General features: G+C 40.8%; 1 protein-coding gene across 1 annotated transcript in view; it reads right to left on the bottom strand.

Annotated features, from left to right (window-relative positions):
• LOC134481229 (uncharacterized) overlaps window positions 1-25,480 on the bottom strand; it is a 67,794-nt gene that overhangs the window by 24,663 nt on the left and 17,651 nt on the right. The window contains exon 4 of the mRNA XM_087579615.1: window positions 8,686-8,734. Within this exon, the coding sequence (XP_087435741.1) occupies window positions 8,686-8,734 (49 nt within the window). The remainder of the gene's footprint in view (window positions 1-8,685; window positions 8,735-25,480) is intronic.

Below are 25,480 nucleotides of genomic sequence, written 5' to 3'. Positions count from 1 at the left end.
GGCAGATCATTGTCCAATTTTCTGAGGAACCTCCAGACTGATTTCCAGAATGGTTTTACCAGTCTGCAATCCCACCAACAATGGAGGAGTGTTCCTCTTTCTCCACATCCTCGCCAGCATCTGCTGTCACCTGAGTTTTTGATCTTAGCCATTCTCACTGGTGTGAGGTGAAATCTCAGGGTTGTTTTGATTTGCATTTCCCTTATGACTAAAGATGTTGAACATTTCTTTAGGTGTTTCTCAGCCATTCGGCATTCCTCAGCTGTGAATTCTTTGTTTAGCTCTGAACCCCATTTTTTAATAGGGTTATTTGTTTCCCTGCGGTCTAACTTCTTGAGTTCTTTGTATATTTTGGATATAAGGCCTCTATCTGTTATAGGATTGGTAAAGATCTTTTCCCAATCTGTTGGTTGCCGTTTTGTCCTAACCACAGTGTCCTTTGCCTTACAGAAGCTTTGCAGTTTTATGAGATCCCATTTGTCGATTCTTGATCTTAGAGCATAAGCCATTGGTGTTTTGTTCAGGAAATTTTTTCCAGTGCCCATGTGTTCCAGATGCTTCCCTAGTTTTTCTTCTATTAGTTTGAGTGTGTCTGGTTTGATGTGGAGGTCCGTGATCCACTTGGACTTAAGCTTTGTACAGGGTGATAAGCATGGATCGATCTGCATTCTTCTACATGTTGCCCTCCAGTTGAACCAGCACCATTTGCTGAAAATGCTATCTTTTTTCCATTGGATGGTTTTGGCTCCTTTGTCAAAAATCAAGTGACCGTAGGTGTGTGGGTTCATTTCTGGGTCTTCAATTCTATTCCATTGGTCTATCTGTCTGTCTCTGTACCAATACCATGCTGTTTTTATCACTATTGCTCTGTAATACTGCTTGAGTTCAGGGATAGTGATTCCCCCTGAAGTCCTTTTATTGTTGAGGATAGCTTTAGCTATCCTGGGTTTTTTGTTATTCCAGATGAATTTGCAAATTGTTCTGTCTAACTCTTTGAAGAATTGGATTGGTATTTTGATGGGGATTGCATTGAATCTGTAGATTGCTTTTGGTAAAATGGCCATTTTTACTATATTAATCCTGCCAATCCATGAGCATGGGAGATCTTTCCATCTTCTGAGGTCTTCTTCAATTTCTTTCCTCAGTGTCTTGAAGTTCTTATTGTACAGATCTTTTACTTGCTTGGTTAAAGTCACACCGAGGTACTTTATATTATATGGGTCTATTATGAAGGGTATCGTTTCCCTAATTTCTTTCTCGGCTTGTTTCTCTTTTTTATAGAGGAAGGCAACTGATTTATTTGAGTTAATTTTATACCCAGCCACTTTGCTGAAGTTGTTTATCAGCTTTAGTAGTTCTCTGGTGGAACTTTTGGGATCACTTAAATATACTATCATGTCGTCTGCAAATAGTGATATTTTGACCTCTTCTTTTCCGATCTGTATCCCCTTGATCTCCTTTTGTTGTCTGATTGCTCTGGCTAGAACTTCAAGAACTATATTGAATAAGTAGGGAGAGAGTGGGCAGCCTTGTCTAGTCCCTGATTTTAGTGGGATTGCTTCAAGTTTCTCTCCATTTAGTTTAATGTTAGCAACTGGTTTGCTGTATATGGCTTTTACTATGTTTAGGTATGGGCCTTGAATACCTATTCTTTCCAGGACTTTTATCATGAAGGGGTGTTGAATTTTGTCAAATGCTTTCTCAGCATCTAATGAAATGATCGTGTGGTTCTGTTCTTTCAGTTTGTTTATATGATGGATCACGTTGATGGTTTTCCTTATATTAAACCATCCCTGCATGCCTGGGATGAAGCCTACTTGATCATGGTGGATGATTGTTTTGTTGTGCTCTTGAATTCGGTTTGCCAGAATTTTATTGAGTATTTTTGCGTCGATATTCATAAGGGAAATTGGTCTGAAGTTCTCTTTCTTTGTTGTGTCTTTGTGTGGTTTAGGTATAAGAGTAATTGTGGCTTCATAGAAGGAATTCGGTAGGGCTCCATCTGTTTCAATTTTGTGGAATAGTTTGGATAATATTGGTATAAGGTCTTCTATGAAGGTTTGATAGAATTCTGCACTAAACCCGTCTGGACCTGGGCTCTTTTTGGTTGGGAGACCTTTAATGACTGCTTCTATTTCCTTAGGAGTTATGGGGTTGTTTAACTGGTTTATCTGTTCCTGATTTAACTTCGATACCTGGTATCTGTCTAGGAAATTGTCCATTTCCTGAAGATTTTCAAGTTTTGTTGAATACAGGTTTTTATAGTAAGATCTGATGATTTTTTGAATTTCCTCTGAATCTGTAGTTATGTCTCCCTTTTCATTTCTGATTTTGTTAATTTGGACGCATTCTCTGTGTCCTCTCGTTAGTCTGGCTAAGGGTTTATCTATCTTGTTGATTTTCTCAAAGAACCAACTTTTGGTTCTGTTGATTCTTTCTATGGTCCTTTTTGTTTCTACTTGGTTGATTTCAGCTCTGAGTTTGATTATTTCCTGCCTTCTACTCCTCCTGGGTGTATTTGATTCTTTTTGTTCTAGAGCTTTTAGGTGTGCTGTCAAGCTGCTGACATATGCTCTTTCCTGTTTCTTTCTGCAGGCACTCAGCGCTATGAGTTTTCCTCTTAGCACAGCTTTCATTGTGTCCCATAAGTTTGGGTATGTTGTACCTTCATTTTCATTAAATTCTAAAAAGTTTTTAATTTCTTTCTTTATTTCTTCCTTGACCAGGTTATCATTGAGTAGAGCATTGTTCAATTTCCACGTATATGTGGGCATTCTTCCCTTATTGTTATTGAAGACCAGTTTTAGGCCGTGGTGGTCCGATAGCACGCATGGGATTATTTCTATCTTTCTGTACCTGTTGAGGCCCGTTTTTTGACCAATTATATGGTCAATTTTGGAGAAAGTACCATGAGGAGCTGAGAAGAAGGTATATCCTTTTGCTTTAGGATGGAATGTTCTATAAATATCCGTTAAGTCCATTTGGCTCATGACTTCTCTTAGTCTGTCTACATCTCTGTTTAATTTCTGTTTCCATGATATGTCCATTGATGAGAGTGGGGTGTTGAAATCTCCCACTATTATTGTGTGAGGTGAAATGTGTGTTTTGAGCTTTAGTAAGTTTTCTTTTACATATGTAGGTGCCCTTGTATTTGGGGCATAGATATTTAGGATTGAGACTTCATCTTGGTGGATTTTTCCTTTGATGAATATGAAGTGTCCTTCCTTATCTTTTTTGATGACTTTTAGTTGAAAATTGATTTTATTTGCTATTAGAATGGCTACTCCAGCTTGCTTCTTCTGACCATTTGCTTGGAAAATTGTTTTCCAGCCTTTCACTCTGAGGTAATGTCTGTCTTTGTCTCTGAGGTGTGTTTCCTGTAGGCAGCAGAATGCAGGGTCCTCGTTGCGTATCCAGTTTGTTAATCTATGTCTTTTTATTGGGGAGTTGAGGCCATTGATATTGAGAGATATTAAGGAATAGTGATTATTGCTTCCCGTTATATTCATATTTGGAAGTGAGGTTATGTTTGTGTGCTTTCATTCTCTTTGTTTTGTTGCCAAGACGATTAGTTTCTTGCTTCTAGGGTATAGCTTGCCTCCTTATGTTGGGCTTTACCCTTTATTATCCTTTGTAGTGCTGGACTTGTAGAAAGATATTGTGTAAATTTGGTTTTGTCATGGAATATCTTGGTTTCTCCATCTATGTTAATTGAGAGTTTTGCAGGAAATAGTAACCTGGGCTGGCATTTGTGTTCTCTTAGGGTCTGTATGACATCTGTCCAGGATCTTCTGGCCTTCATAGTTTCTGGCGAAAAGTCTGGTGTGATTCTGATAGGTCTGCCTTTATATGTTACTTGACCTTTTTCCCTTACTGCTTTTAATATTCTTTCTTTATTTTGTGCGTTTGGTGTTTTGACAATTATGTGACGGGAGGTGTTTCTTTTCTGGTCCAATCTATTTGGAGTTCTGTAGGCTTCTTGTATGCCTATGGGTATCTCTTTTTTTAGGTTAGGGAAGTTTTCTTCTATGATTTTGTTGAAGATATTTACTGGTCCTTTGAGCTGGGAGTCTTCACTCTCTTCTATACCTATTATCCTTAGGTTTGATCTTCTCATTGAGTCCTGGATTTCCTGTATGTTTTGGACCAGTAGCTTTTTCCGCTTTACATTATCTTTGACAGTTGAGTCAATGATTTCTATGGAATCTTCTGCTCCCGAGATTCTCTCTTCCATCTCTTGAATTCTGTTGGTGAAGCTTGTATCTACAGCTCCTTGTCTTTTCTTTTGATTTTCTATGTCCAGGGTTGTTTCCATGTGTTCTTTCTTGATTGCTTCTATTTCCATTTTTAATTCCTTCAACTGTTTGATTGTGTTTTCCTGGAATTCTTTCAGGGATTTTTGCGATTCCTCTCTGTAGGCTTCTACTTGTTCTCTAAGGGAGTTCTTTATGTCTTTCTTGAAGTCCTCCAGCATCATGATCAAATATGATTTTGAAACTAGGTCTTGCTTTTCTGGTGTGTTTGGATATTCCGTGTTTGCTTTGGTGGGAGAATTGGGCTCCGATGATGCCATGTAGTCTTGGTTTCTGTTGCTTGGGTTCCTGTGCTTGCCTCTCGCCATCAGATTATCTCTAGTGTTACTTTGTTCTGCTATTTCTGACAGTGGCTAGACTGTCCTATAACCTGTGTGTCAGGAGTGCTGTAGACCTGTTTTCCTGTTTTCTTTCAGCCAGTTATGGGGACAGAGTGTTCTGCTTTCGGGCGTGTAGTTTTTCCTCTCTACAGGTCTTCAGCTGTTCCTGTGGGCCTGTGTCTTGAGTTCACCAGGCAGGTTTCTTGCAGGGGAAAAGTTGGTCCTACCTGTGGTTCCAAGGCTCAAGTTTGCTCGTGGGGTACTGCCTAAGTCCTCTCCGCTGTGGCAGCAACCGGGAAGATCTGTGCCGTTCTTTCCGGGAGCCTCCGTGCACCAGGGTTCCAGATGGCGTTTGGTGTTTTCCTCTGGCGCCTGGATGTGCACAGAGTGCAGTCTCTTCTGGTTTCCCAGGCGTGTCCGCCTCTCTGAAGGTTCAGCTCTCCCTCCCACGGGATTTGGGTGCAGAGAACTGTTTATCCGGTCTGTTTCCTTCAGGTTCCGGCAGTGTCTCAGGCGCAGGGGTCCTGCCGCTCCCGGGCCCTCCCCTACGGGAACCCAGAGGCCTTATACAGTTGCCTCTTGGGCCAGGGATGTGGGCAGGGGTGGGCAGTGTTGGTGGTCTCCTCCGCTCTGCAGCCTCAGGAGTGCCCACCTGATCAGGCGGTGAGGTCTCTCTCCCACGGGTTTTGGGAGCAGAGAGCTGCTGCGGTCCGGGATCCGCCGGTGTCTACATAACTTTTTAAAACTTATTTTACATAGTATGGGTAAACGCCTCCAAGGTGATTGGCGTACAAACTACTGTACTCCAATCAACTTGGCCATTTTTCACAAAATTGGAAACAATTTTACCTCAGTACCTCCATACCAAGCTATATCTCTTCTGGATATATGAATATTAATATATACATATATGTGGATATATGTTTATATTATGTTTGTATATATACATACATATATATACATATATATAAATATATATATACAAATATATATATATATATGTTTATTTATGATGGCCAGGAGCTGGAAACACCCCAGATGTCTCTCAGCTGATAAATGGATAAAGAAAATTTGGTCTATTTATAAAATGCAATAGTATAAAGTGTTTAGAAACAAAGATGTCATGAAATTCAAAAGCAAATTGATGGACTAGGAAATATGCTTCTTAGTGCATGGTGTGTTCTTGCTTATAAGGGAATATTAGCCATAAAGGGCAGGATAACCACACTGCAATTACAGACTCAAAGAAGCCAAAATAAAAAGTCAGAGGAGCATGCTTGAATATTTAACAGAAGGGGAAATAAACTGAAATTGGGGGTGGAGGAGTAGGGGCAACTCAGTGGGAGAGGGTGTGGGAAGGGTAACAGAATAGGTACATCAAACAAAGGGAAAGAAGGGGAGAGAGAATAAAAATTGGCAATGGGCAAGGGTGGAGGGCAGTGTCTATGAAGTGACACTAGCAGATTTCCTATCAGTGAGCGGTATGTATCTTGACATGGCCACATCCTATAGGCAGACAGGACTTCCACTTTAGGGATAAGGACACTTACCCACCTAGAAAAAAGTTACATCCTGAAAGTGTCTTACCTACATTGTATACAGAAACAGTGGTGGAGCAGAGACTGATGTAATGGCCAACCATTGTCTAACCCAAATCAGATGCACCCCATGGGCAAGAATCAATTCCTGACATTATGATACTCTCTTATGCTTGCAGAGAGGATCATAGCTTAACTGTCTTCTGACAGGATCCACCTAGCAGCTGATGGAAATAGTTACAGCAACTCACTCCCAACCATTAGATACTCACAGAGTCTTGTAGAAAAGTTTGAGGAGAGATTGAGATACCTGAGTGGGTAGAAACTCCACAGGAAGTTCAGCAGCATCAACATACCTCTACCTATGGAGACTCAAAAACGTAAACTCCAACTAAAGATCATACATGGACAGAACCTGGGCCACTGCCATAAATGTAGTAGACATGCATTTTGGTCTTTATTTGGGTCCCAAGTGAAGTGGAAAGTCTCCCTGATTCTGTAGACTGCCTGTAGATCCTATACCTTTAAATAGGCTTTCTTGTCTGGTATCAGTGGTAGAGGATGTGTGCAATCCTCTGCTGATTTGACATGTCAGGGTGGGGAGATAATAAGGTGGCTCTTTCTTCTCAGAGGTCGAATGGAGCGAATGGGTAGAAGAGAGTGGGTATTGAGTAAAAAACATTGTGAGATGGGGACTAGGAAGAAGGGGTTGATGTTGAATTTTTAATTGAATGATGGAATGAATATATGAATGACTACATAAACAAATAAATAACTAATGTAAAAAAATAAATTTCCCCACAATGCATGTCATTTCCTTTCATTAGTGATGTTGTTTACAGTACCTCATGATGGTAGATTTCTAGGTCTAATGTTTGCTCTTCATTAACTAAATCATCCAAATTACTGAACATGTCTATAGTGAGAAATAGTGAAAAAATGCATGCAATATCCCAGTTTGCTTTTCTCTGGCCCCATGTAGCACCTTGTAGAGACCACAATCCTAGGGCTCTCTTGTCTCAGACGCTGTTCATATTTCTAGCCATTTCTTGCCCAGAGCTCTTGAAATATCTTCCCTGAACTTGCTAAGTTCCCTTGGTAGGTCACTATCACAGCAGCCCCACACATCTAAATTCTGCATGGCCCTTACCACCCTCTTCAAAACAGTTGGATTCCATACCAATGTAGAAAAACACTATACAAAATTAGTTTAGAAAGAACAGGTAACTCAACCATTGGCTGCAATTACAAACATCCTAAAAAGTAAATCCTATGGTGGCTCATCTAAGGCCTCCAGTTAGTGACATCTTTAACCCTAACCTCTCTCTCCATCCCAAAAGCATCAAATCCCATTTGTCCCACTCTCTTCTTCCCCATTTGACCTGAAAGTCCCCTCTGCTTACCCAGTGATTGGTACTCTTAAATCATTATTCATTAAGGAAAGGTACTTGCCACACCTGTCTAACACAAATATTTCACAGTGCACATTTGTCTCCGTTACAACAGCTTGAATCTTCTCTCTATGTACAGAGGCCAGGCTGGTCAGATCATTGGCCTGGAATTCCTAAAAGTAGCCAAGATTTGGAAGTGAGAGTGTTCCTGTAGCTAGAAAATATATTTGACATTCAACAGAAAAAGTTCAACAGGGTGGGAAGTAGCAAGCTAAGTTCAATAAATAACATTGTGACAGTGATCTTGAGATGTAGCATCATGGGTAAGGTAACCCAATCACAAAGACAAGAAAAGAAAAAAATCACACATGATATATACTCAGTGATATGTTATTAGCCCAATATCTCATACTCCCCGGGCTAGAATCCACAGACCACATTAAGATCAAGGAGAAGGAAGACCAAAGTGGAGATGCTGTAGTCCTCTTTAAGAGAGGAAATAAAGATATTCATAGGAAGGTAAGTGGACATAGCGTTTTGAGAAGAGACTGAAGCAATGGCCATTCAGAGTCTGCCACATCTGGTTATCTGCCATACTTATATTTTACCAAGAAACTTGTTTTAATAGAACAATGCAATGTGAACCCATGAAATTTTACACAAAAGTCCCTCACAAACTTACATCTCAGTCTTACAGATCTCTCATTTCTCAAGTGAGTACCATTTTGCTTTCATTGTATCTATCCATGTGAATTGTTTATTTCACCACTATGAAAATAGTATTGCCCTAGAATACCCTGGTCAAATTCAACCTCGTTCACAAGGCCTATTCAGATATATATCCCTAAACAATGATTTCCATTACACACCTCTTCTTTAATGTTAATGTGCCATTTACAGTGACAATTTCTCAGATTCTTGTCTTACTCATTTAACTTAAATCACTAAAGGAAATAATTGATTCATAAATGTATCTTCAGACATTTTACAATATTATACTATAGTATGTAATGTCCATAATTCATACATACTATGTGATTTCCCAAAATATGTCCAACCGAAATGAATGTAAATGAAATTCATAATTAACTACTTGCCAGAATAAAATTTGTATTCTTTATACCTCCAATATTCTTGAGTATCAACTTCTGTTTATTTCTGTAGCCTCTTATCTGTAATTAAAGAGATATGAAATGGTAACTTCAATAAGTGTGAATGAAATTACCTGATTTAGGAAAGTCATTTAAAAAAAATTGTATAAAGATTGGTGCTATGGATATACCTATCTACAGTCCAGTGATTTACACAAACATCCACCACCACAAAAACAGGACAAAAATTCATTTTGGTCCTAAAGCTTTATTCGTATGTTTCCTGGCAGGCTGTTCTTTAATCTCTAGAGCAAGATTGCTCAGAATTACCATATATTCTCATTAACTTCATTAAAATTATAGCAAAGGTTGTTTTTGCTATAATCAAGAGTGATTTTGATTAATACTTAGGAAATCAAACCCCTCGCCAGCAGTGGGAATGAGAACAACCTTTTCAGTCAGTCGTCCTTTCTCTTCCTTCTCTCCCCTTCTTGCAAAAGGCCAAAGATACAAATGCACCAGAGGGATTTTTAAGAGTCTTTTTGCTTTTGCAGGTAGTTCTAAAGAAATCACTCCAAAATGGGAGTCCATTTTCCTCTCTCTTGAGTGTGAAGAAAAAACACACAAGTGCACACCAGCCTGCCTTGGCTGGCAACAAACAGTGCCTGGAGCACACACCCTCTCTTACAGACTGACTGTTAAGTCAGCAGAGAATGCTGGGAAAATCTAGAAGATGAAGAAGGTAACATACCCATGTACCCATGTAAAGAGGACATGAAAATTGCAGACAGGTATTAGATAAAAACTAAAGGACCAGTCAAAGATGATCTATCTTTGCTTTTAGAAACCATACCTTTTGAGGCAACCCACATTATAACTTACTCTGACTTCAAAGCATAGTTTGACACGTGTGTTTTTGTGCTTATGATCTGTTCATGAGCGTTCATTAGTACACTGTGTACAGTGTGAGGTGGAGCAGGTCATTGAGGGAGAAGAAGGTACTGGAAAGATAGTCATTTGACACGCTATAGTTTCTAATGTTTCAACCACACCCTCCTTCATTTTCCCACCCTTCTTTCCATTCTTTTGAGTACTGATGCTGGTAACCATGACCTTGTGTGTGCTAGACAAAGACTCTATCAATGATTCTCTGTTGCCTCCTTATTGATCTGTGTAATAATTTTTGATCACAGGATAGGTGTAAAGTAGTGTATCTTCACTATCTCCTCCTTCAAGGAGTGCTAAGTACTCTAATGTCTTTTTCCTTTCCAACCTCTATGGTTCCTGCTTTTAGGAAAAAGTGGGGCCAGGTTACAGGTTCAGAGGTTCAGTCCGTTATCATCAGGGCGGGGGCAGGACAGTGTCCACACAGATGTGGGGCTGGAGAAGCTGAGAGTTCAACATCTTCTGAGGGCAGATAGGAGAAGACTGGCTTCCAGTCAGCTTTTAGGAAGTCTTGTCAGACTATTTCTTATCTTTGGACACTGTAGGTATCTGTGTTGCACTGCTTTCTTAGGGCTGCTGGGACACAGTGGAGTTAAAGTATACATTAACAACTGGACACACAGCAACATTTGATCCATTAAAGACTGAATGTATTATTTATGACAGTATGTATTATTTATGTCTTTATTGCTTTGAAAGACACCATGGCCAAAGCACATTAAAACTAAAATTAGGATGATGTTTCCAGAAGGTTAGAGTCCATGATGGCAGAGAGAAGCCATGGTGTCAAGACCAACTGAGAGCTTACATTTTGGGTAATTTAGTGTGAGCATGAGTGTGTGTGTGTGTGTGTGTGTGTGTGTGTGTGTGTGTACATGCGCAAGAGTGTGTACATTTACGTGTATGTGTATGTATATGTGTAAGAAGAGAGAGAGAGACAGAGAGACAGAAAGACACACACACACAAAGAGGATTGATATGTACCCTGGTGCCTGTGGAAGTCCAAGAAAAGTTATGGAGTTGATATTCTCTCACCTCTATATCGGTTCAAGGAATCGAGTTCAGGTTATCAGGGTTTCTGCTTTTTATGCAGAAGATAACTGTACAAGAAACAGGATAACTTAAAATTTGAAAAGAAATCATAATTTTTTTCCAATTCCCCAGAGTAGAATTCCCCAGAGTTCAAAATATCAGCAGAGCCATGCTCCTGAGTGTTCCTGGATTTGAATGAAATCCTTCCTTCCTCCCCATGCCGCATTCTTAACTACTTTGTATCTCAGTAAAATATAAGAACAGCTAACCAGTTTCCTGTGGATAGATGTGGAAGCCTTTCTTCTGGATTTAGATTAGTGTGAGCAAAGGATGTGTCCCTCAGGTGAGTGGAATGCCATTCTTTGTCACCTCAGCTTTCACAAGTCCTTTGTAATCACAGGAATTGCAAGAAGCTGTGCAGATGACAGGGCCATGGTACAATGTTCACAAATGCCAATGTGTAGGAAAGGCCTAATAATACACTAGGTGTGAATGATGATCTTCAATTAAGGCCTTTGCCAGTCATATTGCCCAGTTAGAATATACATAATTGTAAGTAGGACTCTTTTTTTTTTTTACAAAAGAATATTTGCTTGTAAAAAGTGTGACATTCAAGAGTTAGCTTAACAGGATGTGGAGAGATTTCCCAATGAATACTGTAGACCTCAGAAGAACAAAGGCGAGCACCTGGTTTATTTTAAACAGATGTCACCTGCTGTGGAAACTTCTTTCAGGCAAAGAATACAATGTTCTTAATGTTCTCCAGGCCTGTGATGGATTGTTACATAGATAGGAGAAAGGGGGAAATAGTCTCTCTATTTCTACTTTGAACCTAGATGCCTAAGCAACACAAATCCATCCATTTACATTTTGGTTATTAGGTGGCTGAAAGATTCCCACTAGAATAAAGTTCAGCTTTAGAAGCGTTGTCCTCCTCTGAAGGCCCTAGTTTCTTTGCCTTTCCTGAGTTTGATCTTATTGTTTGTTTTACAGTCCCCTTCCACTGGTGATCTTACTAGGATATTCATTGCTACCTATGAGGTGAGAGTCCAGGGTCAGTCCATGTATAGTCTTTAGATAGTGGCTTAGTCCCTGGAAGCTCTGGTTGCTTGGCATTGTTTTTCATATGGGGTCTTAAGCCCCTTCAAGCTCTTCCAGTTCTTTATCTGATTCCTTAAACAGGGGTCCTATTCTCAGTTCAGTGGTTTGCTGCTGGCATTTGCCTCTGAATTTGCTGTATTCTGGCTGTGTCTCTCAGGAGAGATCTACATCCGGCTCCTGTTGGCCTGCATTTCTTTGCTTTATCCATCTTGTCTAATTGGGTGGCTATATATGTGTGGGCCACATGTGAGGAAGGCTCTGAATTGTTGTTCCTTCTGTCTCTGTATTAATCTTTGATTCTCTATTCCCTACCAAGGGTATTCTTGTTACCCTTTTAAAGAAGGAGTGAAGCATTTGCATTTTGATCATCTGTCTTGAGTTTCATGTGTTCTAGGCATCTAGGGTAATTCAAGCATTTGGGCTAATAGCCACATATCAATGAGTGCATATCCTGTGTATTTTTCTGTGATTGGGTTACCTCACTCAGGATGATATTTTCCAGTTCTAAACATTTGCCTATGAATTTTATAAAGTCATTGTTTTTGATAGCTGAGTAATATTCCATTGTGTAGATGTACCACATTTTCTTTATCCATTCCTCTGTTGAAGGGCATCTGGGTTATTTCCACCTTCTGGCTACTATAAATAAGGCTGCTATGAACATAGTGGAGCACGTGTCTTTTTTATATGTTGGGGCATCTTTTGGGTATATGCCCAAGAGAGGTATAGTTGGATCCTCAGGTAGTTCAAGGTCCAGTTTTCTGAGGAACCTCCAGAATGGTTGTACCAGTCTGCAATCCCACCAACAATGGAGGAGGGTTCCTCTTTCTCCACATCCTCGCCAGCGTTTGCTATCACCTGAGTTTTTGATCTTAGCCATTCTCACTGGAGTGGTGTTTCTCAGCCATTTGGCATTCCTCAGCTGTGAATTCTTTGTTTAGCTCTGAACCCCATTTTTAATAGGGTTATTTGTTCCCTGTGTTCTAACTTCTTGAGTTCTTTGTATATTTTGGATATAAGCCCTCTATCTGTTGTAGAATTGGTAAAGATCTTTTCCCAATCTGTTGGTTACCATTTTGTCCTAAGCACAGTGTCCTTTGCCTTACAGAAGCTTTGCAGTTTTATGAGATCCCATTTGTCGATTCTTGGTCTTAGAGCATAAGCCATTGGTGTTTTGTTCAGGAAATTATTTCCAGTGCCCATGTGTTTGAGATGCTGCCCTAGTTTTTCTTCTATTAGTTTGAGTGTATCTGGTTTGATGTGGAAGTCCTTGATCCACTTGGAGTTAAGCTTTGAACAGGGTGATAAGCATGGATCGATCTGCATCCTTCCACATGTTGACCTCCAGTTTAACCAACACCATTTGCTGAAAATGCTATCTTTATTCCATTGGATGGTTTTGGCTCCTTTGTGAAAAACAAAGTGCCCATAGGTGTGGGGGTTCATTTCTGGGTTTTCAATTCTGTTCCATTGGTCTATGTGTCTGTTTCTGTACCAATACCATGCAGTTTTTATCACGATTGCTCTGTAATACTGCTTGAGTTCAGGGATAGTGATTCCCCCTGAAGTATTTTATTGTTGAGGATATTTTTAGCTATCCTGGGTTTTTGTTATTCCAGATGAATGTGCAGATTGTTTTGTCTAACTCTTTGAAGAATTGGATTGGTATTTTGATGGGGATTGCATTGAATCTATAGATCGCTTTTGGTAAAATGGACATTTTTACTATATTAATCCTGCCAATCTATGAGCATGGGAGATCTTTCCATCTTCTGAGGTCTTCTTCAATTTCTTTCTTCAGAGTCTTGAAGTTCTTATTGTACAGATCTTTTACTTGCTTGGTTAAAGTCACACCAAGATACGTTATATTATTTGGGTCTATTATGAAGGGTGTCATTTCCCTAATTTCTTTCTCAGTTTGTTTCTCTTTTGTGTAGAGGAAGGCTACTGATTTATTTGAGTTAATTTTATACCCAGCCACTTTGCTGAAGTTGTTTATCAGCTTTAGTAGTTCTCTGTGGGAACTTTTGGAATCACTTATATATACTGTCATATCATCTGCAAATAGTGATATTTTGACTTCTTCAATTCCTATCTGTATCCCCTTCACCTCCTTTTGTTGTCTGATTGCTCTGGCTAGAACATCAAGAACTATATTGAATAAGTAGGGAGAGAGCAGGCAGCCTTTTCTAGTCCCCGATTTTAGTGGAATTGCTTCAAGTTTTTCTCCATTTAGTTTAATGTTAGCAACTGGTTTGCTGTATATTGCTTTTACTATGTTTAGATATGGGCCTTGATTTCCTATTCTTTCCAGGACTTTTATCATGAAGGGGTGTTGAATTTTGTCAAATGCTTTCTCAGAATCTAATGAAATGATCATGTGCTTTTGTTCTTTCAGTTTGTTTTTTTAATGGATGGTGTGGATGGTTTTCCGTATATTAAACCATCCCTGCATGCCTGGGATGAAGCCTACTTGATCATGGTGGATGATTGTTTTGATGTGCTCTTGGATTCGGTTTGACAGAATTTTATTGAGTATTTTTGAGTCGATATTCATAAGGGAAATTGGTCTGAAGTTCTCTTTCTTTGTTGAGTCTTTTTGTGGTTTAGGTATAAGAGTAATTGTGGCTTCATAGAAGGAATTCGGTAGTGCTCCTTCTGTTTCAATTTTATGGAATAGTTTGGATAGTATTGGTATGAGGTCTTCTATGAAGGTCTTATAGAATTCTGCACTAAACCCGTCTGGACCTAGGCTCTTTTTGGTTGGGAGAACTTTAATTACTACTTCTATTTCCTTAGGAGTTATGGGCTTGTTTAATTGGTTTATCTGTTCCTGATTTAACTTCGGTACCTGGTATCTGTCCATTTCCTGCAGATTTTCAAGTTTTGTTATATATAGGCTTTTATACTAAAATCTGATGATTTTTTGAATTTCCTCTGATTCTTTAGTTATGTCTCCCTTTTCATTTCTGATTTTGTTAATTTGGACACACTCTCTGTGTCCTCTCGTTAGTCTGGCTAAGGGTTTATCTTGTTGATTTTCTCAAAGAACCAACTTTTGGTTCTGTTGATTCTTTCTATGGTACTTTTTGTTTCTACTTGGTTGATTTCAGCTGAGTTTGATTATTTCCTGCCATCTACTCCTCCTGGGTGTATTTGCTTCTTTTTGTTCTAGAGCCTTTAGGTGTGCTGTGAAGCTGGTGATATATGCTATCTCCTGTTCCTTTCTGCAGGCACTCAGAGTTATCAGTTTTCGTCTTAGCACAGCTTTCACTGTGTCCCATAAGTTTCTGTATGTTGTACCTTAATTTTCATTAAATTCTAAGAAGTCTTTAATTTCTTTCTTTATTTCTTCCTTGACAAGGTTATTGTTGATTAGAGCATTGTTCAACTTCCACGTATATGTGGGCGTTCTTCTCTTATTGTTATTGAAGACCAGCGTTACTCCGTGGTGGTATGATAGCACGCATGGGATTATTTCTATCTTTCTTTACTTGTTGAGCCCCGTTTTTTGACGAATTATATGGTCAATTTTGGAGAAAGTACCATGAGGAGCTGAGAAGAAGGTATATCCTTTTGCTTTAGGATAGAATGTTCTATAAATATCTGTTAAGTCCATTTGGCTCATGACTTCTCTTAGTCTGTCTACATCTCTGTTCAAGTTCTGTTTCCATGATCTGTCCATTGATGAGAGTGAGGTGCTGATATCTCCTACTATTAATGTGTGAGGTGCAATGTGTGTTTTGAGCTTTAGTAAGGTTTCCTTTACGAATGTAGGTGCCCTTGTATTTGGGGCATAGACATTTAGGATTGAGAGTTCATCTTGGTGGATTTTTCCTTTGATGAATATGAAGTGTCCCATAGACTGGGGGTCTCATCAGAGTAAGGGGGAGCAAGGACAGCATGCCTAATCCCCTTTGTATTCTGTTCCTGTGTGCTGACATGGGCTGAGCTGTTGAAAAAAATGCCTGCAGCTAGATCCTTCCCAGTATCTCCAATAGGAGTCGGTTGCATGGCCAGCTATGTGACAAAGGTGTTTAATCCAGCAGCTGAATACTTTCACTATGACATCAGAAGCAGGAATAGCCATCTAGTCAACTGCCACAGGCTCCAACTTAGCCTGGAGTTCTTGTCTGTGCTTCAGTTTATATGAAGTCTCTGCCTAACTCTTAACTTTTAGATCTGGTTATTCTTCATAGAGAGGACTGTCCTGTGCCTTGTGGGCTGTGTTTATCAATCTGGCCTAAGCACTCACCATACATTAGAGCCTTCTAGAGACCCTCTGTCCAGAAGACATGAAGGAGCTCAGTGGAGTAGAGCAAGCCTGTGGATTGGGTGGGAGGTTTTGGGGCTGGGGGAAGATAATGGTGCTTGGATTTTTTTGAACATTTATTTTATTTCTAGTTATGTCTGCATGTCTATGTGTGGATTCATGCATGTTAGTGCAGGTTCCTGGAAGGTAGAGGCATCAAATCACCTGGAGTCAGAGTTATAGACAGTTGAGAGCCACCTGACATTAGGGCTAAGAACCAAATATGGGTCACCTGGAAGAGTCACAAATGCTCTTAACTGCTGTGCCATCTCTCCATCACCCAAGACTCCAGCTTTTATACTAAGGCAAATGACATTACAAGGAACACTCTCTGACTGACATCTTACAGGAGCTACTTTGACTGTTGTAATCGACTACTATGGAGCAACGCAAGGAGCAGGGAGATACTCAGGAAGCCATCACAGCTGAGGTCAGCTAATGAGGACCTGGTGGGGCTGAGCAAGAGCAGAGAGGGTGAAAAGTGGACAGAGGCTCAGCACACTTGGATCACAAACACTGTGGACCGTGGTGCATTGCCTGGGACATGAGAGAAAGAAGGAGAGGGGGTCAGGTAAGACTTTGACCTAGTAAACAGGAGGCTGGACTTGTCATAGACAAGTCTTCTTCTAAACTTCTGAAAGTAGAAGACAGAGTCGTTCAAGTTTCAGGATTGTCCCTGGCTAGTTTGGGACAAGCTAAGTTTTGAGAGATCTACCAGACACTGGAATTCCCAGGGGAAATGAGCAACTGGCTATGAGTCTGGGGACACTGCCTTTGGATTACACAGGGCAGCATGCCAGCATGTAGCTAAAGCCATGAAAATGCATGGTAATGGGAGAAGAGAGGAGATGACGAACAAGAGTCTGTGTGGCTCTTCAATCCAGGGGAGAACAGTGGGGAAACTGAGGATTCCTCAGCAAAGCAGGGTTCCTGAAGACCAAATGGAGAGCAGATACAAGACAATGGAGCGGCCAGTATCAAAACAGAAAACAGGACTAAGAGCCACTGGATTTCCGGATGTAGCAGTCACAGCTAATTTGAACAAAAGCAGTTTGTTACACAGTGAGTCAACTGAGAATTGCAAAAGGGGATAGGACACAGAAAGGGATCTTCCAGGGAGTTCTGCTCTAGAAGATAGGAGAAGAAGGGTTATTAGCTGTGGCAGTGGGGTTGACAGAAGTGTTTGTTTGTATAAGAAGGTAAGTAGCACATAGTGTTTAAAATGGGAATTGTGACGACTGCTCTTGCTTATGGAATTGATGGTATTAAGCACCTAGGAGATTAGTAAAGCATGCCTCTGAGTGGCTGGGATGCGGTCTTAGAAAGGAACAGCTCACCATGGATGTGGGTGGCTCTCCAGAGGCTGTGGGTTCCAATTCAGATAAAGGATGTTGGGAGATAGGTCAAGATTATACTCTGGTTCCTGGCCCCCACGTCAATTGGCTGTTCCTCGATTGGAGCTTTCCTCCCACCCTAGCTTCCTCCCAGGATATTCTGCCTCTCCACAGGAACCAGCTGACCTGGACTGAAACCACAAGCAAGGAAACAAAAGCAAAAGATTTCCCTCCTTTACATGATTTCTAACAGACAGTTTGTCCCACCAATAAGTCTGACAAACACAAGACTAACCCTGGCACTCATGGGCTGGAAGTTTAACAGAAGAGAAAGAAATGGCTTCAGATAAAGGCAGCACTGTATACAGATGGGGACACGGGGTCCATGGGACACTTGCCCGAAGGAGTTTGGAAAGCTTCTTTTCTGACCATTTCTGTTTTCTCTGAGAAATAGGCCAATGGCTGAAGGCACAGATAGGGAAGGAGAGTGAGGAAGATGGAGAGCAGCCACTGTCATGTAGGAAAGTGTAGGATAGAGTCAGAATGTCTAGACTAGGGAACAACATATATACACTCGAAAGACAACTTAAAGGTCGTATGTATTGGTAAGATTCCTCTGGCCATTTCTCCAGTTGCATGTGTGCAGGTTTAGAGAACACTCAGGGAGTCAGCTTTTGAAAAAGTATATCTTATGCATGTGTTAGTTCAGGGAGTAACCAGGTCAAGGACATGGCCCTGAGGCTTGATACAGTAGTCATGTACATTGTTGGAAGAACATATCTTTCAGAGCTGTGGTAACTGAGCACTGTTTACATTTCATCACGTGATCCCCACTCCGCATGCTCTTCAAGTTATTGTGGAAATGAAATGCAAAATCGAAACAAGGACGGAGTCTGCTCTTCATTAATGTGGAATTATGAAGTGCTGGGCTCCCCTACTGGTAGAGGAGAGCCTGATGGGGTGGGCTGGATTCCTTGTTGCTATGAACTACAGTGATGACTTAGTATGTTCACAGTTTTAGCAAGAGCTGAGTGAAATGAAGGCTATGAATATCATCTGTGCCCCCTTCCCAGAACCATAATGAGAGGTTGGCATGTGGGTGGAAGTGTTTGTGCTGCAAAATTAGAGTCCCAATGCCCCTCTCACACTTCCATTTTTAATACGCTCAATAATTTAATGAATGACGTGGAATTCAGTTTTGCTTTGTGATTTGAATCCACTTAGTCTTTTGTGTGTATACAGCATTGATGTGTACAAGAAGCAGTGCTGGCAAGAGATGCTCTTAAATTATCTTTCATCTATTTTAAGAATATCTGGGATCTTGGTGTGGGAAGGGAAGTGATATGGCACATGCGGCCTGTCCCTGGGACCACATAAACTTTTAGCATCTTGGGTCTGCTGTTGCCAAGTAGTGTTCTTGGAACCTCACTTTCTGCATCTGGGAAATGGGGTGATGACAGCCTTAGGGGTTGTGCCCATGAGACTGATGATGACCATGCTTGCAGAGGAGCATGGGTATTATTTATTGTCACTGCTGTGGTTGGCAGCGAAGAGAGGAAAAGAGATGGGGATCTGCCCTGCCTTGCTTCAGAGTACTGACCATCTTGATTTAACTAAAAGCTTTATGTCTGCTGATAATTTTATTCTCAACCAGTTATTTCTTCTGCAAAACTTTCACATATTCCAGATAGGAGGTGATTTTAACCGGTATCCTTGCACTTAAATAAGAAGGAGATTGTCGGCCAGTTTGGTAACAAAACAGCTTATATACAGTATTTAAGGATTGAGTTGCTCTCTCCCATGTATAAGCCATTAGCCATGCAGCCATTGAAATGCAAACCCATCACAGTGAAATAATATAAAAAAATTCTCCTTCTCACTTGCACGAGCTACATGGTGTATTCGAGTATTTGGTCACCGCACATTGCCTGGTGGCTGCAGCACTCAACAATGAGGACAAAGAACACATCTGTCACTTTTCTGTTGCCCTCAGGCTAATGCCCTAAATAAAATTCCTTAAACATACAGGAGAAAACCAAAGACATCAGGGCACCTTGTCAAAAAAGACAAATTTTCCCACAAGATTGAATAAAATTGGACATAAGTTTTTTTTATGGAAGGTGTGGGGAAAAAATAAATATTTTTAAACTATTTTAGAAGTTTTAACAGTATACTTCATTTTTCATAGCATAAATTCATGCAGTCAATAAATATTCATCAGGTTTATACCATGTACTATCCTCTAAGTGAGGGAATGGGTGTGGATAGATGAGAGAGGAGTGTTCAGGGACATGTGGGGGAAAGTAGACTGGATAACACTGGGAATATAGAGAAGGAAGTAGACTTAGGAGAGCAGAATTAAGCAGGTCCCCTTAGATAGGAGTTTCGAGAAAACTATGATGAGTGGTCACGGTGGGGCTCTCTGAAGAAGAGTGTCTTCAGAGGGTATTATGTCCCTGAAACTGGAGTTAAGATGTTTGGAAGTCACCATGTGAGTGCTGGGTACCAAACCTGTGTTATTATAAAAAATAAAAATGGTTTCTTTTATTCCCCACTAGTATCAACACATGTGGCATCTTTGGGTTATTTTCATCTCAGTCAGCAAATATGTCACCTGCTAAGCTCCCTCCCATCTCACACTGCTGATGGCTACTCTCTGAGACCGGCCGCAATCTATCTACCCATTAAGTCCCCAAGGCAGGTTGTTTCCACACCAAGCATACACCACCAATTTCGTGGCAGGCTTGGTGCTTCCTGCCATCACACCTTCTCTTGAACTCAATTAAGTCACCACATGAAAGAACACATCACATAATAACCTCTAATCCAATTGATAAGATAATTTGCCCATCTAGATAACACAAAGTCCTATACATACCCATCCCTTGGAAATATTCACTATAACCTGTATCTGTACACAGAAAAGAATCTTAACATCTGCTGCCATGTTCTCCCAGGTCATTTCCCTCCCTCTGACTCCTCCCCTGCTTCTCCTTCACTTCTAAAAAGAGTTCCCACTTCCCTTCCTTTTTGTCCAATGACAGGCCTTGTTTTTTTCTGGCCTACCTTCACCTGCATAATACCATCAACCTACAGACCTGCATGCTCTGTAATTGTACCAAGCATTCTTAACTACTTAGCCAACTCTCCTGTCCTGACTTGTGCAGTTTCGTGCTCAGTCATAAGGAAGAGTGGTCTGTCATAGAGAAATAGCATTGGAGGCCAACTTTTAGAGTTGAGAGCTAAATTACCTAAACTGTTGTTCATAAATTACATAATCTATGGCTTTTTAGTACAAGGAAGAGATTAAGATTAAAAGAGTAGAGTGCTCTTGTCACCTGAGTACAGGAAAGTCGCCTCTTAAAATGAGGGTCATATTATCCGGTATGGAGAAGGAAAATGGGAAATCTAGGAATTTTTTCCTAGATGTTATAGTTTGTGAAAGGAAGAAGGGAGGGTGAGAATTACTTTTCTTATGCTGCTGTTTTTACTAATGCTAAGGGGTCCTGTGTTGGATAGTGTGTTCTGAACCAACCCAAGAAGTCTGATGTGAAACAAAAACAGACATTTAAAGTTCATAAACTTACAAGAGCTTTTCAAGGTAAAACTATCAAGACTGGGAGTGATGGCATCCACCTACAATCCCAGCACATGAGAGGCTTAGATAGGGAGGACAAGGTCAGCCTGGGCTATGGAAGGAAGGAAGGAAAAGCAGAGAAAGTCTTTCTTTGATATATATGGATATATATGGATATATATGGATATAGATATAGATATAGATATAGATATAGATATAGATGGATATATATATGGATATATATATATGGATATGGATATATATTAGTATTGGCTTTATTATATGGGGTGCACCTTTTCCTGGAGTTGTATAGATGGTTGGGTACAAATGTATAGAGATCACTTCAAAAATAAGACATTTAAAATAGAATAGGATAAAAACTAGCAGACTAGCCAGGCCTGGTGGCACATGCATGCCCTGCAATACTAAAAGCACATTATAATACTTGCAAGCACGTAGAAGTTGGGCAGAAGCAGAAGTAGAAAGATCAGGAGTTCAAATCCAGCCATGGATTCATCATGTCTTCTCTTAGAAAAATTAAAAGAAAAACAAATAATATGAAAGACTAGTAATTAGTATTTATATAAACCCTACAGACAGATAAATCACCCACTAAATTCTAAACACTGCTTTCAAACATGGGAATAATTCAAATCAGGCTGCAAATTATCACCACCATTGTAGCATCAGATGTTCTAAGGAGAGACATCCTTGTGCCTTTTGCCCCTGGGACTAGAGGTTCCAAGGAATTGCATTTTTCCAAGGAGTCTCCTTGGGGAAAAAAGAAGAAGAAGGAAAGAAAGGAACTTGTTCCCTAGAAAGAGATTTCACAAGGAGAGAGTGCCACTGAGCCAGTGCCAGGATCAACAATGGGTGGGATGGACCACATCCTGACCACTCTGTATTCAAGCCTAATCCTGTGCAGGAGCCTGAAGATGGACTTGGCTGGATGAGTCAGTGGGTCTCATTATTTGGTTTGTTCCTAATGTGGCTAGTTGTATATGTACACACACACACACACACACACACACACACACACACGCACGCACGCACGCACGCACGCACGCACGCACACGCACACGCACACGCACAGGAACACACACATTTGGTGGGCATTTATCCAAACTTGTTAGAGTGCCCAGTGCCCAGACATTGACTGTAGGACTTGGGTTAAGGGACGACTCTGTACTCAAGGTGTTTGCTATTTACTTGAGCAAAAGCTGAAGTAATGTGGAACTACATGTCATGCTCCTAGAAATCCTGGATCTTGTTCTTAAGAGCTGAGTAAAGCAATGTGTTGGAACTCAGAAAACACAAATACTTCAAAGTGAAGCCTGGTGTTTTTGTTTGTTTGTCTGTTTTTTGTTTGTTTTTTAAATTAACAAACCAGCTTCAGGAGTTCTGGCTTGCAGTCAGTCCTCCTTTGCACCTGAAATAAATACTAGGTATCATTTCTGAAGCTCCTTTATCTGTGTAAAGCTCCTAAGGATAATCTTCCTGAAGGATAACAAGCAGGAGACAAGAAGAGAACTCGCACCCATAGATCCCAGGCAGACTGTGTTCCCAGATGCTGTCACTTCTATGTGCCTGGCCCATGTCCCCTATAAAGCACTGACTCCTCCTCTGAAATTGGTGTGGCCTCACTTCTGTCCTCCTCATAAAGAATCCTTGAGCCACAATCGTCAGGGCTCGTCTCTGAGTTTAATGCTCAGTGTGACAGCTGTCTACTTGCACATTAGTAATTCTGTTCCTTTATTTCTGCCAATCGTTGATTTGTTTCTGCAAACTCAATTACCAAAGCCCCAAAGAGTGGATGGAAGGAAGGTCAGTTTCTGGAGATGCACACCTGCAAGGACCGTAATCGGCATCTGCTTCTGCTCTGTCTCAGCACAACAGGAGCCACTGTAGAGCATAAGCCACATCTGAGTTAAAGATCACAGTCTGATTAGAACGTGGAAATTGTTAAGCAATGAAATGTTCTAGATCTTGTCCTATATTTACTTCCTTCATAGCTACTTATTATCAATGCCTATATGTTCCCTGATATCACTGTTGAGAAAGGTAGGCTGATTCCACAACAGGCTTCAACTTGGCAGTTAAGGAGACTAGGTCTAAACATCTGTTTCCATGAACTGGGCAATTCCAGGCCGAAGAAGTTAGTCTGAGGCAAGGACTAAGGGTCACCAGCAGTTTTCAGACCTGCCTGACAAGTTTCCAGCCCTGACACTTCCATAAAGTTGAGATGGACCTGACATTAACATAGAGGTCACTCTCTTAGTCAGATTCCTATTCCTCCACAAACATCAAGAACAAGAAGCAAGTTGTGGAGGAAAGGGTTTATTCGTCTTAAACTTCCACATTGCTGTTCATCACCAAAGGAAGCCAGAACTGAAACTCAAGCAGGTCAGGAAACAGGAGCTGGTGCAGAGGTCATGGAGGGATGTTACTTACTGCGCTCCCTCCCCTGGCTTGCTCAGCTTGCTCTCTTATAGAACCCAAGAACTCCTGCTGAGGGACAGCACCACCCACAATGGGCTGGATCCTCCCCTCTTGATCACTAGTTGAGATCACTGCCCTGCATATTGGTCTCATGGAGACATTTCCTCAACTGATTCTCCTTTCTCTGTGATTACTTCAGCTTGTGTCAAGTTGACACACAAACCAGCCAGTACAGTCACCTACTCCAGAATTCCCTAATGTACTTTAAATCATGCCTGCAAACTTATTGGTAGTTTCTCTGACTTGCTAATGGGGGACTCCAGCATGCTGGATTTCTGCAGAATAAAACACTCAATGAGTCCGGGTATCATTCTGTGGCAAGCCGTGGGCCCTCATTCTTGTGACTATTATGTAAAATGTTTGAGATGTTGTAACTTAGATCAGAACAACCCTAAAGGTGCAAATGTCATCTCACAGCATCTGAAACCTGTACCAGAGATTTCCCTTCTGGGGTATTAGCCGACTTATCCTATATTTCCCTATTAATTCACTTAGTAAATTGATTCTAGACTGTCTTTTTTTATTATTATAAAAGATCATGTTACTATCCCCCTGGTGTCAGGTCCATAGGAAACTTAAGTTCCCTAATCGCAAGGGGAAGTCCAATGAGCTCAGCCTGTGGCAGTTAGATAAGAGTCAGCATTCCTCTGGAACTTGTGAAACTAGCTTCTGTTCCTCTTACCCAGGAGAAGGGACACATGGGTACCTGCGGTTCTCATTACCCTGTGAGAGATCCAGGCTTCTTCAATGTTACTGGTACCCAGGTACTAGTGCACATTTCAGAGTCCATGCCAGCATCCCAGCCTCCTGCGTTCACAGGCTCCCTGCCCCCAGCCAGTCAAATTCCTTACAACCCTGCTATTCTCCCTCTTTTCTCTGTTCTCTATGCTCCTGCAGAGAGTCTGGCCCTGTCCAGTCTGTTGGCAATGTTCAGTTTACAGCTTTCTTTTTCTGCTCTGGACTCTTCTAGATTCCTCTGTCTTCTCTCTCTCTCTCTCTCTCTCTCTCTCTCTCTCTCTCTCTCTCTCTCTCTCTCATCTTATATCCAGCAAGTTGAATCCACCTTTCTGGTCACATTTATTTGACTCTTAGCCCCTTGGATGCAAGAGCTTTGTTTTGTGCCAACATGTGTAAAATGCATATTAGAAAACAGAGTTTAATACGAAATAAATCAGTATTAATGACGTCATTGGTAATGTCTATACTGATCATATGTTAAATGATAATGCATTGACTAGAACCATGATGTATTCCTCAAATTTCGCTGATTTCTTTTGACCTATTATTTTTAAAATATAGGGCTATTAGAAAATGTGAAATCACAAATGTGATTTGTATTTTATTTCCATTATACGTTGCTGGTCTAATTTTTTCTTATGCTTAACTTTTTAAAAAAATGCCTTTTCATAGAAGAAAGTTATGTTTCTCCCCAGTGTCTTTCCGTTGTGGAGGAAAGGGATCCATGAAGCACTGGTGACATGGTTCCTTCCTCCAGTAGGCTTCTCTGCTTTAACAAGTGGCTCCCAAGCTTGTCCTGTTGCAGAGCCCTACTCATAAGGTTTTTGACTGGAGACTTACCCTAAGGCCACCAGCTAGCTAGCACACTGAATTAGTGTCTCCATCTCCTGGCTCAGATGCATGCCATTTCTGCTGACTCTGGAGAGCAGAGCCTCCTGCTGGGCTCCCTGAAGGGACAATGAAGGTGGACACAGTGGCTTCCCAACCCTCCCTCACCTCCAACTGAAGAATGAAAAGAAAGAAATGTTCTAAGGAGCCCCTGGGAAGTTTGGGGGACACCTGCTACTCTGTAAAAGGCAATTTAAGGAAAATACTTCACATAAAACTGATTATTACCTCTTAAGACCTTTCGCTTAACCTATATTGCATTGTTCTGTTCTTTCTTTCTTTATTCTTAGAGAGGAAAAAAGCAGTGTCTGATAAATTGTAAATTCTTCTTGTGGTGCCCTTGGAAGCAGCCCAGTGAGTTCATGCACTCTCAGAGAGAATGATTACCACTGAAATCCTTC

This window comes from Rattus norvegicus, chromosome 12 (genome assembly GCF_021556685.1).
Source record: "Rattus norvegicus strain SHRSP/BbbUtx chromosome 12, alternate assembly SHRSP_T2T, whole genome shotgun sequence".
NCBI classification, from domain to species: domain Eukaryota; kingdom Metazoa; phylum Chordata; class Mammalia; order Rodentia; family Muridae; genus Rattus; species Rattus norvegicus.
The sequence above is the reverse complement of the archived record's forward strand: the minus strand, read 5'-3'. Positions and strand labels throughout refer to the sequence as shown.